At 36.1% G+C, this 14,596-nt stretch overlaps 1 protein-coding gene across 2 annotated transcripts in view; it reads left to right on the top strand.

The window, feature by feature from the left end:
* The first annotated feature begins 3,362 nt into the window (after positions 1–3,362).
* Positions 3,363–14,596, top strand: part of LOC115219488 (protein regulator of cytokinesis 1) — a 34,420-nt gene continuing 23,186 nt past the window's right edge. For both annotated transcript variants that reach the window (XM_029789661.2, XM_029789660.2), the window contains exons 1-3: positions 3,363–3,514; positions 12,534–12,789; positions 13,909–14,142. In XM_029789661.2, coding sequence (XP_029645521.1) covers positions 3,453–3,514; positions 12,534–12,789; positions 13,909–14,142 — 552 coding nt within the window. In that variant the 5' untranslated portion in view covers positions 3,363–3,452. The remainder of the gene's footprint in view (positions 3,515–12,533; positions 12,790–13,908; positions 14,143–14,596) is intronic.

The raw sequence follows: 14,596 nt of genomic DNA, 5'->3' as shown, positions 1-14,596 counted from the left end.
TCAGAAAATTTTTAGCTGTTGTTTTAATATTGTGTAAAAGGAAACAAACATATAAAAAGAATATTTATACATAAACTTGATCGGTTCATGTTTTAGCCACTGCCGGGTAGTGTGTTTAATTTGTTCACTGAACATCACCATGAATTCCCCCTTGTTTCTACACTTTATCACATTCAAGAATATAAACACGTTTTTAAACACAACACACATGGAGTCAAAAGAAACACTACTTTTCACCAGCACTGCATGAACAGTACTGTCTCTCCCTAGCATGAAGCTTCCTATCTTGGACATGTGAGTATGCGCACAACAGCCAAACACCATGTCATTGCACAATTCTGTACAAGGATTTTTGTATCTTTTTCATAAACTAGAGGATGGCTACTGACATTAAGCTTAAGGATAATATAATGTACAAGTATAAAGAAAGAATTAAAGAAAAAGGACTCATTATATTGAATGTTATCGATAATATCGAGTAGAAATAGGGGGTGCTGCAGTTCTGCAGTGCCTATGTATGAGCCACCACTGATTGGTTTCAAATTTTGGCACAAGGCCAGTAATAAAGATGGACAAAATGCCACTAAGCATTTTTCCTAGCATGCTAACAATTCTGTCAGCTTGCTGCCTTATGCCATGGAGAAATATTACCTTGCTTGGAAGTAGATGAGGGTTGGTGACAAGAAGGGCATCTGGCCGTTGAAGATCTGGCTCAAATTCCATCTGACTCATGCAAACATGAAAAAGTAAATGTTGAATGATGATGGCAGCAGTTGCAGTAGGGGAAGAGGATACCATACACAACAAGAGAATCCATCATATATATGCGGGGCGTTCAGGCTAAATTTGACAGTTTTCATAAACGATAAAGAAAACAATATTTCCCCCGAAAATAAAGTATTTTAAAAGAGCAAAGAATATTAACTAAATTATGGCAACAAAATAATAGTTTACTCAAAGCATCTGCCCTTAGCTTCCTCCATGGCTTCAAGTGATTCTGGAACCTGGTACATACAATCTCCACTGTGTCTCTAGGAAGATCTTCAAACACTTCCTTGATCTTGCCCATCAGCTCGCCCTTGGTGTTGCAGGCAGAGCAGTTGGTGTCATTCTCATTTGTATCCCACATATTAGTTGTGGCGAAAGAGTACAGCAAGGATCGCCACCACCCCGCGCTGGAGCCTTGTGAAGCTTTAGGTGTTTTTGCTCAATAAACACTCACAACGCCCGGTCTGGGAATCGAAATCGCGATCCTACAACCGCGAGTCCGCTGCCCTAACCGCTAGGCCAAGCGCCTCCACATATGTATATTTAGAGACAGACAGACAGACAGAAAGTGAGAAATTATGTAGTCGCAGATTATGTCTGGTCAGAAAGTTACCATTGGTTTCACTTCTGTTTTTACTCTGAGCAATATAGGCAACTCATCAGACCTACTGATTGGGAACAATTGTTGATGTGTGCAGGGCCGGCTCAAGGTATCGGCAGCTTGTAAGGGACGTCAAGGAGGGTGAGACAAAGACAAGATTTCCACAACGGTCAGCTTGTACACACTGAAGTACAGCTTGCCTGGGGCGCCACCAGCCCTAGGGACTGTCCTGGATGAGTGTGTGTGTATATATATATATCTTTATATTCAAGATTCTGTTGAATTAAAGCACCTTGCTAGGTTGGTACATATATATATATATATATATATATATATATATATATATGAAAAATGGGGAAGGCTGGTTTATGGGATTACCTTAGGTTTCCCGTCAATAAAGGGTTTAGCTTTATGGCGTATGGTCAGATCCCATGGGCCAACAAGTTTTTGGGATCTAAGAATACGCCATAAAGCAAAACCCTTTATGGACGGGAAGCCTAAGGGAACCCAGTAAACTGGCTTTCCCCATTTTTAATATATACCGCTCTACATCTTCTTCTTCTTCTTTCGGATTTGTGTTTTTTACAAACATTATATATATAAATCTGACTTGGTGTATAAACAAAATCCCGGTACTACTTGAAAACAGTGGTCCCGGTGCGCGCACTCGCGTAGTCGTGACTAGTCGGTCCTACAACAACAACCTAGCAAAGTAAATAAAACACAAAAACACAAAGTAAATAATTTTTTAAACAAAGTAAATAACACACAAAAACACAAAGTAAGGATCGACTAGTCATGACTAGCTAGCGCGGATGCACGACTACGTGAGTGCGCGCACCGGGACCACTGTTCTCAAGTAGTACCCAAAATCCCATCTTTCCTGTTAATATACCGAGTCTAATTTTAAAAGTTGACATCGCAATCGCAATCACAACAAAAGTCGGTTAGGCCAATATTATTACATCGAAAACGAGTATTCTAAAACAGTTAATACACATTACTCGTTAAGAATATCACGGGCGGGAGGAAAGTTATATAAATGTTCCTGATTATGTTTACATATAACGATAAAGTATCACTGAGATTTGCATCTGTCAAAACTATAGCCTTTTCACATAGCTTGAACATCTGACTACAAGAAATTATCATTAACATTAGTTCGAATTAGGTGACGAGCTGGCGGAATCGTTAGCACGCCAGAAACGTCTTAATGTTCTGAGTTCAAATTCCACCGAGGTCGACTTTGCCTTTCATCCTTTCGAAGTCGATAAAAGAAAGTATCAATCGAGATTGAAAGACTGACTGACCTCGGCAAAATTTGAACACAGAATGTAAAAAAAAAAAAAAAAGCTTGTAAAGAATGCCACTGAGCATTTTACCTGCCGCTCTAACGATTCTGTATGTTCGCCACCTTAATTATTATTATTATTAGTTACAATGCATTTGGCAAAGGCACGAACATTACTACGTCTTATTTCCCGTCGAAAAATGATGTCAGTCAGTAATAGATTATAGTTTGAAAAGAAATTATAATACTTCGTTACTCAAATTAAGAAAGAAAAATCTTACATGCATTGTTAGTAAGTACGAAAACAGCATCATACAAGTTTTTATTTAATAGGTAAAATAAATACTATGAAAAATAATGTAAAGCATCTATTATAGTTCTTCCGTCTATTCTGAAATGTTGCAAAGACTGTGTCCTTTTTCATCTTTTTACATTTCTAATCTGTTTTTTTCTTTATTACCTTTTTATTTACCCGTCTGATGACTCAGATAAGTTAGCTGCAACAAGTTAATATATTATTGTGTCATCTGTTAAGAATAGATAATGTGCAAAGATCCAACCAATTGGATGACGAAGCGGCAAATTCGAAAAAGAGAGAGAGAAAGAGACAACGTTATTACGTTGCCTCCTTTACATAACAATTAATGTTTTTTTTGACCCATAATAAAGCTAAAAGCCGGCTCTAGCTTAACTCCCCTTTCACACTATTTACTTCCAGCTCCTCAAATTCAAACTGACCAATTGTAAAGCTTGTTGTACGTCACGTGATTATATTACTTATTAGTTGAATGGATGGCGGCGACGTCAACTGGCACGAAATTTAAAATTGCGAATAAAAACGAAAATATGCCCGCGTAAGTTCGTCAAATTTCTCTCTTTTATTTTGATATAGAAATGATATAAGCATCGAACTGCTAAAAATTTGTGTGTGTCTCTGTTTTCTTGTCAAATGTAAGAGAAACCTCACCAAAATTACTGATGTTTTTTTCCTTTTCGCTCAACACAATATTCACGCGCTTCAAATATGTGTGTTTGTATACTAGATAAAATGTGTTTTTATATATATTTATATACTAGATAGTATTCTAACTCTTTCTCAGATTGCTTTATTTTTGTCATTTATATATTTGGTCACACTTCTCTCATTGACTATATAATGAATATTTTGAGCTGATTTAATTAGAATATACCTCTGGAGTTCAGTGTTAACGAATTTTTGTTTTCAAACCGTTAAGTCGCGCAGTCTATTGACTTGGAGCTACACTATTTTATATATGTATTTATATATAGTTCGAGGGCTCGAATATTTTTTTTTTTTTTACTTATGGATCCCTTTGATTACTATTTTATTTTGGTGGACCCTCAAAGTCTTTAGACGTTTATAGAAACTCCTTTCAAATATCTATTTTGTTTTACACATAGGTTGAACTATGTAAAATGTTAGAGAAAGAAACCTACCATTACTTATATCTAAAGTAAAATTTATTTCAGGAGCCCTTAAAAAAACTTGTGTGGGTCCCCAGTTTACTATTTTGGGTATCCCTATTTTATGTTGAATCCCCCCCTCACACCCCCGAAAAGATATATGGACCCTCAGGGTTGAAAACCACTGATCTAGTTTAACTTTAATGTTAAAAATAAGTGAAAATTATATCAACCTCTAACTATATTGTGTAATTTTTTCGTTTTTTTTTATTTTGTAAGATTGTGATGTGTGATTTGGAAGGAAATATGGCTGTTATTTATAGTAAGTCGAACGACTGCTTAGATATTCCCTTATTAGTTCATATAATAATCAGTATTAATTTGTGGTTAAATCAAACGACTACATTCTCTTGGTTTACTATATTGGTAGACATTAAACGTTTTAACAAAATTCAAGGCCCGAGTACATAAGTACGCTTATGAATGATTTAGAAAAGTATCGCAAAAGAAATAGAACAAGTAAAGAATACGAACACCCGGTGTTTAAAGTTAAGGTTAGGATTTTTGTTGCGCCGAAAACGAGTGGTGTACATATACTTTATCTCCGTCGTGTGTGTAGTGTAGTTTTGAACTAGTTTCAAATGACCACAACTTGTTTCAATGCATAATCTTTAATCTGATACCACATCTCATTTAACTTATTCGCTTTTTCATATCGATACCTAACATTTTCGCTTTTCACATATACGGTATTCTTTTCTACCTTTACCTTTCTGGTAAATTACCTCTTTTCTTCGGCTTTTTACACTTTCGTTTTACGCCCACAAAAAATAGCCCAGGTCGACCGGTTACAAATAGTAACTAAATTTCCCTCAACGAATAGTAACGGTCAAGTTACTTACCTCTCTCTCCCTCCCTCCCACAGGTAAAATACTAAAATAACTTTAACAAAAACATTTCTTGTTTGATATTTTAAAGAGCTAAGCTGATGATTTGCATGAAATTTGTTTATAAAAAAAAGTTACAAGTAAATAGCTGTGGTTATTCTGTTTCAAAAATTGAAAAGTATCCTGTAGGATATAATTAGCAACATAAAGTTGAAGGCAATAATTAGCAGCCGCTTCCATTCACGCACTTTTTGTAAATAAGTCTGACAACTCTTTGTTTTCCCCAACACTGTTTACGTAAATTGAAGCAATGACAAAAAGGGTCTTCAGTATACATGAAACGTGAAGGGAAATATAATGGATAAAGAAACGAATAAGGGATGGCGAATTGAATGTAATGTAATAATTGATAATATATGTGTGTTGTAATCCTCTATTTTGCATGCGATGTATTTCATTTTTATGACACTTTGATCAACGTTTTGTTAAACACCAAATATACGTAGCTTAAAATCGTTGAAGCTCGAATAAGCTGCCTACATGTTCGACAAAAACGAGTGGTCCCGGAGCAATCTATAACTAAATTATCTGGATGATTCTCAGCATTTTCAACGAGAATCAGAAAATGTCTTTTTTTTATGCTCATCCTCGCCAAAGATCCAATGCATAACTTCAACAACCTGAGTCCATCAAAAACAGTGCAGATAATTTTTCAGCTTGAAAGCACCTGCTTGTCCGTGGTTGTTTGTCATCTTTCAAGTCCCAGATTGGTCGATGTTCAGTTTATTTCATTTCACTTTTTTACACTATCTTGTTTCACTGTGTTATTTTTCAAATCCTTTAAATAAGAGGAATCCAATAAATGGCAAATCAGCGTAATTTAGACTGCCCCTATCTCATCTTGGTAACTATGGTTAGCCCAAATCCAGTGCAGTTAAGTCATTCTCACTCATTTCATGTAGACTTTCTACTGAGACCGACTTCGGTATTTGATTTTTACCAGTTTTTGCCTATAAGATTGTATACAGGTAGATTCTTTAAAAAATATTTACGACATTGTGTGTTATGAAATATTTTCATCAAACCTCTGCTTTTTTATTTACCAGCATTGCTGGCAACATGTCTCCAGTTATTAGATGAAGCACTGTCAGCCGGTTGGTAAAGATCATTGTCATTGGACCTGAGACAACTAGTTGCTTCTTTGTTTCTTAAATGAAACGTAGGAATTTTCATTGTCTTTACAGCAAGGGCCTTAGATTGGTTGAAGCAACATAGTCATTTCTGCAAATGGCAAACAAAAATGCTTACCATGCTATCTTCAAGTAGAGTAGACTATTTTGTAGTTTTCTATTGTGCTCTTTTTGCTGTTCAGCATCTGTTTCTTATAACACTTGATGAGCCATATTTGTAAATGTCAGTTGTGTAACTTTTTTGGTAATTGTACAGTAACTGTTAGTTCATTCAACAAAAACTGTTCCTGTAATTTGTTGTTCAAACCCCTTTTCTATATATCTTAAGTAGCTGACTTTCCACAATGTATCCAGCTTTGTTCTTTAATTTAGTGTTGTTCCTTAATGGATAAGATTCTGTTAAGAATTAATTGCTCAAAAAGCTTGAGCCTTTACTGTTTGAATTGAAATTGAAGGGCAATTTAGTTTGCAATGTTATATTCTGTTGGTGTTCTAAAGTTATTACTTAGCTTTTTTTGTGTGAGCTACTAGAGGGTATTGATGCCCTTTCTAATGTCAGCCACTCCATAGTGTACTGGGTGCTTTTTATGTGGCACCTTGGTTTTAGAATCTCAATTCTGTTGTGGTGGGTGTGCTTTCTCATACAGCAATGTGCCACATATCTCAATCCTCTGTCATATACGGATGTCCTTATTCATTTTCACAAATTTAGGGTGTGTTTCTTTTCTACTTGGTTAGCCAAGTGCAGAGATTTGTCTTTTTTTTATGCTTTAGTGGAATGTATTGATACAGGTCCTATTTAAAAATTTTATTTTTAAGCCTTTTCCTGTCCTGAGTATCACATGTGATACAGAGGACATATTTCCCAGGTATCCATTGCATCATATGATACACATTCCCTATTTTTTTCAACCACTTAGAGTAAAATGGGAATTATTTAAAAAATCATCATCATCATCATCATCATTTAGCGTCTGTTTTCCATGCTAGCATGGGTTGGACGGTTCTACTGGGGTCTGTGAAGCCAGAAGGCTTCATCAGGCCCAGTCAAATCTGGCAGTGTTTCTACGGCTGGATGCCCTTCCTAACGCAACCACTCCGTGAGTGTAGTGGGTGCTTTTTACGTGCCACCCGCACTGGTGCCAGACAGAGCTGGCAAACGGCCACGAACGGATGGTGCTTTTTATGTGCCACCGGCACGAGGGCCAGGCGAGGCTGGCAACGGACACGAAGCGGGGCGGTGCTGGCAACGGTCGCGAAACGGAAAGTTCTCTTACATGCCACCGGCACTGGTAACACATCTGCAATTTCCATTGATCGATTTCGATTCTGATCCTCACTTGCCTCAACACGTCTTCACAAGTAGAGTTTTGTGTCCCATTATTCAATGTATGAAACAAGGGTTAAGTAAGAGTCAGAAAACAAACATGAACGTTTAGGACAAACTTATGAAAATGCTTTGAACAGATAAAGGGTTAAAATATCAGAAAGGAACTCTTATCAATATTTAACATTCGTTTTCCATGCAGGCATGGGTTGGGCAGCTTAACAAGAACTAGTAAGACCAGAGTCCACACCAGGTTCCATAGTCTGTTTTGGATTGGTTTCAATTCTAGGGTATTGATGCCCTTTCCTAATGTCAGCCACTCCATAGTGTGCTGGGTGCTTTCTATGTGCACCAGCACCCACACCAATGCTTTTTATGTGACACCTTGGTTTTAGAATCTCAATTCTGTTGTGGTGGGTGTGCCTTCTCATACAGCAATGTGCCACATATATCAATCTTCTGTCATTTCCTTCATAAGTTCTGACCTTTTGAGGTCATCCCTTCAATACTTGCTCCTTACTGAAGCAATAATTGGATCTATACACCAATGGGGCTGTATTGAATTTGGGAAAATTGTTACACAATACAAGTATTGGTTACTATCAAACACTAAACTGGTGGTTAGATCAATATTTCCAGCATCCCCTGTTTAATGATTTTTGTCTGTTTGGAATTATGGATTAAGTTGAGATAGTTGCTAGCTGCACAGGAATTTCCTTCATCTATGACAGTAACATTAACCCTATTGAATATCACAGCTGTTAAAAAATCTTTAATGATGTTTTTGAGCTTTGAGTTTACAAGTGGTTCCTCAGGAACCAGAAGGGGTATATTGAAAAGTTTATAGATAGGCATGTTGGTATTGAAAGACCATGGATCTGCACCTGGAGAATTTTGTGCCAGCTGCTGAGGGTGGTGCAGTGTCAGCTCTGACTGTACAGACCCACACGGGAGTAGCAGTCTTGTATGAAGTGGCTGCATTTGAAGAAGCTCTCCACTGGCGCTACTGACTTTTCCTTTGAGTACACTTTTCTTTGGTGGCAAGTTCCAGTTTCCCTTCTCTTCTATAGTACTTATCTCCAGCTTTTATATATTGTAGTAAATTTTATGTGCTTGTTCAGTTATCATAGCTTAATTTTAGATCTGGAGTTAGGTAGCCCTTTGTGCATGTCTTGTAAAATAAGACATCGCATTTAATTTATTAGCAGATAAATATTCTGTCTCTTATTGAACAGGATCTAATCTTTATTAAGAAGGTATAGCATTGAGAACATCAGTGTTTTGTCTGTTAGATTTAGGGGGTGGTGGCATTGAAGTGTGAGCACAATTTGCTGAAAATTTTTAGCTGTGTCAATGAGAACACTTGTGCTAATAACTGTTGGAAGGTATAAGGTGTCCAAATAGTTGGGTAGGAGAGCAAAGTGTTTAGTGCAATATCTGGGGATTGACATTTGAGTGTGATGGTAAAGGCATATAGTATGCAGCTAGTCTATTCGGGATAAAGAAGAGACAAACTTCTTTGAATCAGTAGTTGAAGTGTAGGGAATCTTTGCCATTCACTTAAATGCACTTTTTGTGGATGCAGTCTTGTAGGTTTGTGATGCAGCTGTTTCGTCCTCTGTATGTCATCACCCCATCTTACCTCATGAAAGCAAGAAGATCCAAAAAAGAGATATTGAAAGGCTGATAGTTGTAACTAAGTGATTATAGACAAGGATTGTTAGTTTGAGCAACAAAAATGTTTTTTCTCTTTCAGTTTCTCTTTAATTTCTTTCTTTTTCTCTTCTCTTTTCTTCACCACTCCTTTTTCTCTGTCTTACTCTAATTCTCTTTGTCCCTCACAAGCACTTTCTTTCACACCTCTCTGAGACAACAATGTAAAAACAGTATATATTGAAATGCTGTAAAAATCATATTTAAAAAAAGAAGTTTGTATGAGCTTTCAAGTATCATGGAAGGTAGAAAATAATTGTCCCACATACAAATATGCTTATAAAATATTCAGACTTAATATTATTATGTTCGAAATGATATAGATAAATATAATTGCTTTGAAGTGATATTATTTAGTACATCAGGCCTTGTGCGAGAAGGATAGATGTCTACTTTCAACATTCAGAAGCAGCTTTACCATCTGGCTTGTTCTCTTTTACTCTTTTATGAAGTGGAAAAAAATATTCTGCTTTAAACATGTATCTACATTACAATTAAAAACATATGTCACGGGTTCAGTCTCACTGCATGGTACGTTGGACACGTGCCTTCTACTATAGCCTCAGGCTGACTAAAGCCTTGTGAGTGGATTTGGTAGATGGAAGCTGAAAGAAGCCTGATGTGTGTGTGTGTATGAATATATTTGTGTGTCTGTGTTTGTCCCTGCCACCATCACTTGACAACTGATGTTATGTTTAGTTTAACTTCACAGTTCGGCAAAAGAGATGATAGAATAAGTACTAGGCTTACAAAGAATAAGTCCTGGGGTCAGTTTGTTCAACGAAAGGCAGTGCTTTAGCATGGCCGCAGTCAAATAAACAAGTAAAAAAAAAAGAATAAAAGAAGAGAAAGAATTATATGATTAAACTTGCTATAAGTTTAACAAAAAAAAAACTTTCTATATATTTAGTACTCGGGCAATGCTGGATACATCAGCTAGTAGAATACAATTTTCTGTTTGTTTTTCCCTCCACTTTTAACTCCTGTTGGGTGTGGAACACTGCCAATTACAGATAAAAAAAAATTAATCTTGACAACTGTTATCCTGCTTGACTCACCAGATGTTTTATCTGGCCTAATTTTTTGTTTCTCTTACATTTGTGACATTTCTTAAGAATAGTAATAAAAAGTGTGTGTTGCATTTCTAAGGATGTAGAATTTAATGTTTCAAAGCATCAGTTTAAAATTGATGCAAAACTGTTATATCTTGGTGGGGTTTTTTTTCTTTTTGTTTTTCCTACATCTGTTTGATAATGTGGCTTTGATGAGATGGTACAAGGGCTTTAGGTTGCTATCTGCACAATTGTGAATTGATGAATTATGTTTATAACAGTATTTTGAACAGTTAGTCTCGCTTGAGCTATCATAACACCTCTGTACATGGTTTGGTGTGTATTTAATAAAACAGAAATACTTTTATTTTGGTTTGAAACTGAACTTAGACCTTCATAAAAATTTTAAAAAATGTGGAAATAAGATGCAAAAATAGGTTTTACATTTTATTATGCTTGTGCAATAAACTTTGTTCTGCAGAGTTAATTTTTTGACAGATTTCACAACATAATCTTGATCATAGTTGGAACACAATATGCATGCCAATAACTCTCTAATTTCACTTTATCATCATCATCATCATCGTTTAACGTCCGTTCTCCATGCTAGCATGGGTTGGACGGTTCGACCGGGGATCTAGGAAGCCAGAAGGCTGCACCAGGCTCCGATCTTATCTGGCAATGTTTCTACAGCTGGATGCCCTTCCTAACGCCAACCACTCCGTGAGTGTAGTGGGTGCTTTTTACGTGCCACCTGCACTGGTGCCAGGTGAGGCTGGCATCGGCCACGGTCGGATTGGTGCATTTTACGTGCCACCTGCACGGAAGCCAGTCGAGGCGGCACTGGCTTCGGCCACGATTCGGATGGTGCTTTTTACGTGCCACCGACACGTAAAAATATCAATACTAGATTTTCTTTGTTTCACAGCATGCCAGCAATGTCTCATTTTAAACTTGAAATAAATAAGCCTTGCATATTTGTTCTTACTTGTTTCATGTGTGTATGTAAAATCCACAAATTTCCAAGCAGAAAACAGAATCGAACTGAAGTGAAATGTTTTGATTTTGTTGAGCTATATCGAAAGAATGCCAGATGTAGAATTAACAAGATGTTCTGTATATATTTTCTTAATTTGAAGGTAAACATTGGCTAAATATTGGAATAATAAACATTTGTACCTCTTTTACTTTGATTGTTCCTGATGATACAAAGGATCTCATGTAATTTAGTTCTATGGAAAAGTCCAAACACCCAGACTGCCTTAATCTGCTACAATTCCTAAAGCCTATTTTATGGAGAATTCATAAATTTTTGATTTATAAATTTTATTCAAGTGGCTTGCAAGCAACCCCCACTGGTTTTTGTAAAATTAACTTGTGTTGAAATTAGAAATTATATAGACACTGTGCCGGTAGCATGTAAAAAGCACCATTCTAACGTGGCAGTAAAAAAGCACCATTTGAACGCGGTTGTTGCCAGTGCCACCTGACTGGCTCTCGTGGTGGTGGCACATAGAATGCACCATCCAAACATGGTCAGTGCCAGTATTGCCTGACAGGCCCTAGTACTGGTGGTACGTAAAAAGCACCCACTACACTTTTGGAGTGGTTGGTGTTAGGAAGGTCATCCAGCTGTAGAAACTTTACCAGATCAGATTGGAGCCTGGTGCAGCCTTCTGGCTTGCCAGCATGGAAAGCGGACGTTAAAGGATGATGATGTATAAAATTGTTTTGATAAGTTTTTTTAAATTTTGCATCGAAACCAAGATGATTAACCTTTAACCATTTAAACTGGCTGTATTCGGCCCAAATATTCTGTCTTGTGTTCATACTAGTCAGAGCTGGCCTCTCACAACTACCCTGCAATGTCATTCTAAAAAATAAACAAGAACATCTTTGAAATCTCTGCTATAAGATAATATATGATAAATTTTTTAAAACGTGAATAAATAGGTATTATATTTGAATGCTAAAGAGTTAATATTTTCAGTGGGCATTAGTGGTATCACTATATCATAAATTTACTTGACCCTTTAGCATTCAAATTATTCTGTCAAATGTATTGCTTATTTATGCACATTTTGAATTACTCTTGCATTATCTTTTAGCTTTGAGGTTTTAATTATGTAATTGTTCACATTGTAGGGTAGGTATAAGGGTTAAGGCATAAAAATGTATTTTTAACCGGAGTTATTTGTTGACATGTTTTATAAGGTGCACCATCTTTTGTCAATGTCTATAGGAATAGAGAAAACTCATAAACCATTTTTCTTTTTCAGTGATACCTTATCTCAGGTTCTGAATGAGGTAGTAGAGACTTCCTTACAACAGTTGGAGAGTATATGGAACGAGATTGGTTTTGCGGCTGATCAACGAAGTGAGCGATGTAACAGTGTGTTGCAGCATGTGGAAAGCCTCTTTGAAGATATGGTGCAACAGGAAACTGATGTGAAAGATACCCTTATTGGGAAAATAACAGATATTAAAGAAAAGTTGAAGATTCTCAGCAAAGAATTATCAGTTCCCGTATATGAAGTAAAGTGGATTTTTGTTATTTTGTTTCTTCTGTAACAAGATCTGGCAGCTGTTACTTTCATTATTTAAGTGAAATATGAAATAGTACAGCAGCAATGTTTTCCTGCAAAGCATTTTTAGTTGCTCTGCTGAATCATTTCACTTTATATTAAAATTTCTCTTAGAATATGTCTTTTAGAAATCTTCTCCACTTAATGTTAAACTTAGGCCAGTCAATTAGATCGACTCCAGTATGCAACTGGTACTTAATTTATTGACCCCGAAAGGATGAAAGGCAAAGTCGACCTCAGTGAAATTTGAACTCAGAACGTAAAGACAGGTGAAATACCACTAAGCATTTCGCCCCCGCCTGCTAACATTTCTGCCAGCATTAAATTGCTGGGATAATGACCGCAGCAATGTAAACATTATATTGTACTTTTAGTCAAGGGATACAGCTTTATTCAATAAACAGCCAGTTTCCAGATAATTACAATTATCTCAATCTTCTTAGAAAAGTGATAAAACTCAGATTTAGGGTTGACATTATACATTAAAAAAATTCTTTTGCCAAAAACAGGCAAAAAATACATTTTGTACTTTGACAAAAGAAATCAGTATCTCAGTTCATTTTATTTTTTGTCTGGAAGGTAGAAAAACAGATGAGGCAGTAAAGAACCAACTTGGATGTTTTCAAATACTTCACTGATCAATTTAAATCTTATCAAGTTAGATCGACATTTCTTGTCGGGTTGGTGAGAATAGTTATCACTAATATACTGGTTTCAAATATATCAACTGTTTCTTCATTTTAAAAAATTGATCAGTTAACATAATTTTCACTTTTGGGGTCTTTTGTTTTGTTTTTTGTTATCTGTGACATATTCTAAAAATGTTTTCATAATTCATTGTTTAGAGCTCTATTCTCTCTAGATTAACTTTTCCTCTTACCTCTGGAGGTCTGACCATCGATATATCCTCTCCTTATGTATAATAAAAAATTTGTCCTTCAGTAATAAGATTCTTATAGAACTCAGATTATGTTTTTGCATGTATTTGTAGTTAACCTTACATTAAATGTATTTCATTTATACATATATATGCTGGGGCTTTTATGTGATTTATTAATTTTTTTTCCAGCCTGATAGCAAGCAGACAATGTTGCAATGTCGCAAAGATCTACTCCATCATCTTGAGACATTGACAAAGCAAAAACACACACGTATGGTGGCACTAAAGAACTTAATAGATCAAGAGAAGATCTTGTGTGATCGCACAAAAATACCTCCTTTCCAGATATCACATAGCTCTATTCCTTCAGACGATGATCTAGCTGAATATGAGAAACATATTGAAGAGCTAACTATTGAGCAGGTTTGTTCTTCTTTAGTATAACAAGGAATCTGAGCACTATACACAATAATTTCATTTTGTTTTATTTTATATGTATGTATGTATAACTTAAACTGGCCACATCTGGTTTCTCACACCTTCCCTACAATATCATTCTAAAAATTAACAAGTACCTCATCAAAATCTCATAGCTACAAAATAGTAAATGATTATTGCAAAATGATGTGAATATTAAAGGATAATATTCATTCTTCCATGCTTGTGTAGACTGGGTGGAGTTTGAGACAGACTTTTTACAGACAGATCTCCTTTCTGTTGCCAACCCTCTCGCATTTTCAAGCCAGACATGTTCTCACAGAATACTGGAAACGCATGACACTTCTTGTAACAGTCATAACTATCACACAGTCAAGACAAAAAGTCACATACAGACACATAATGGGCTTCTTTCTGTTTTTGTCTACCAGATTCACCC

This window comes from Octopus sinensis, linkage group LG14, assembly GCF_006345805.1.
Source record: "Octopus sinensis linkage group LG14, ASM634580v1, whole genome shotgun sequence".
In the NCBI taxonomy this organism is placed as follows: domain Eukaryota; kingdom Metazoa; phylum Mollusca; class Cephalopoda; order Octopoda; family Octopodidae; genus Octopus; species Octopus sinensis.
Note: the sequence above shows the minus strand (reverse complement) of the source record. Positions and strands in the feature narration are given on the sequence as shown.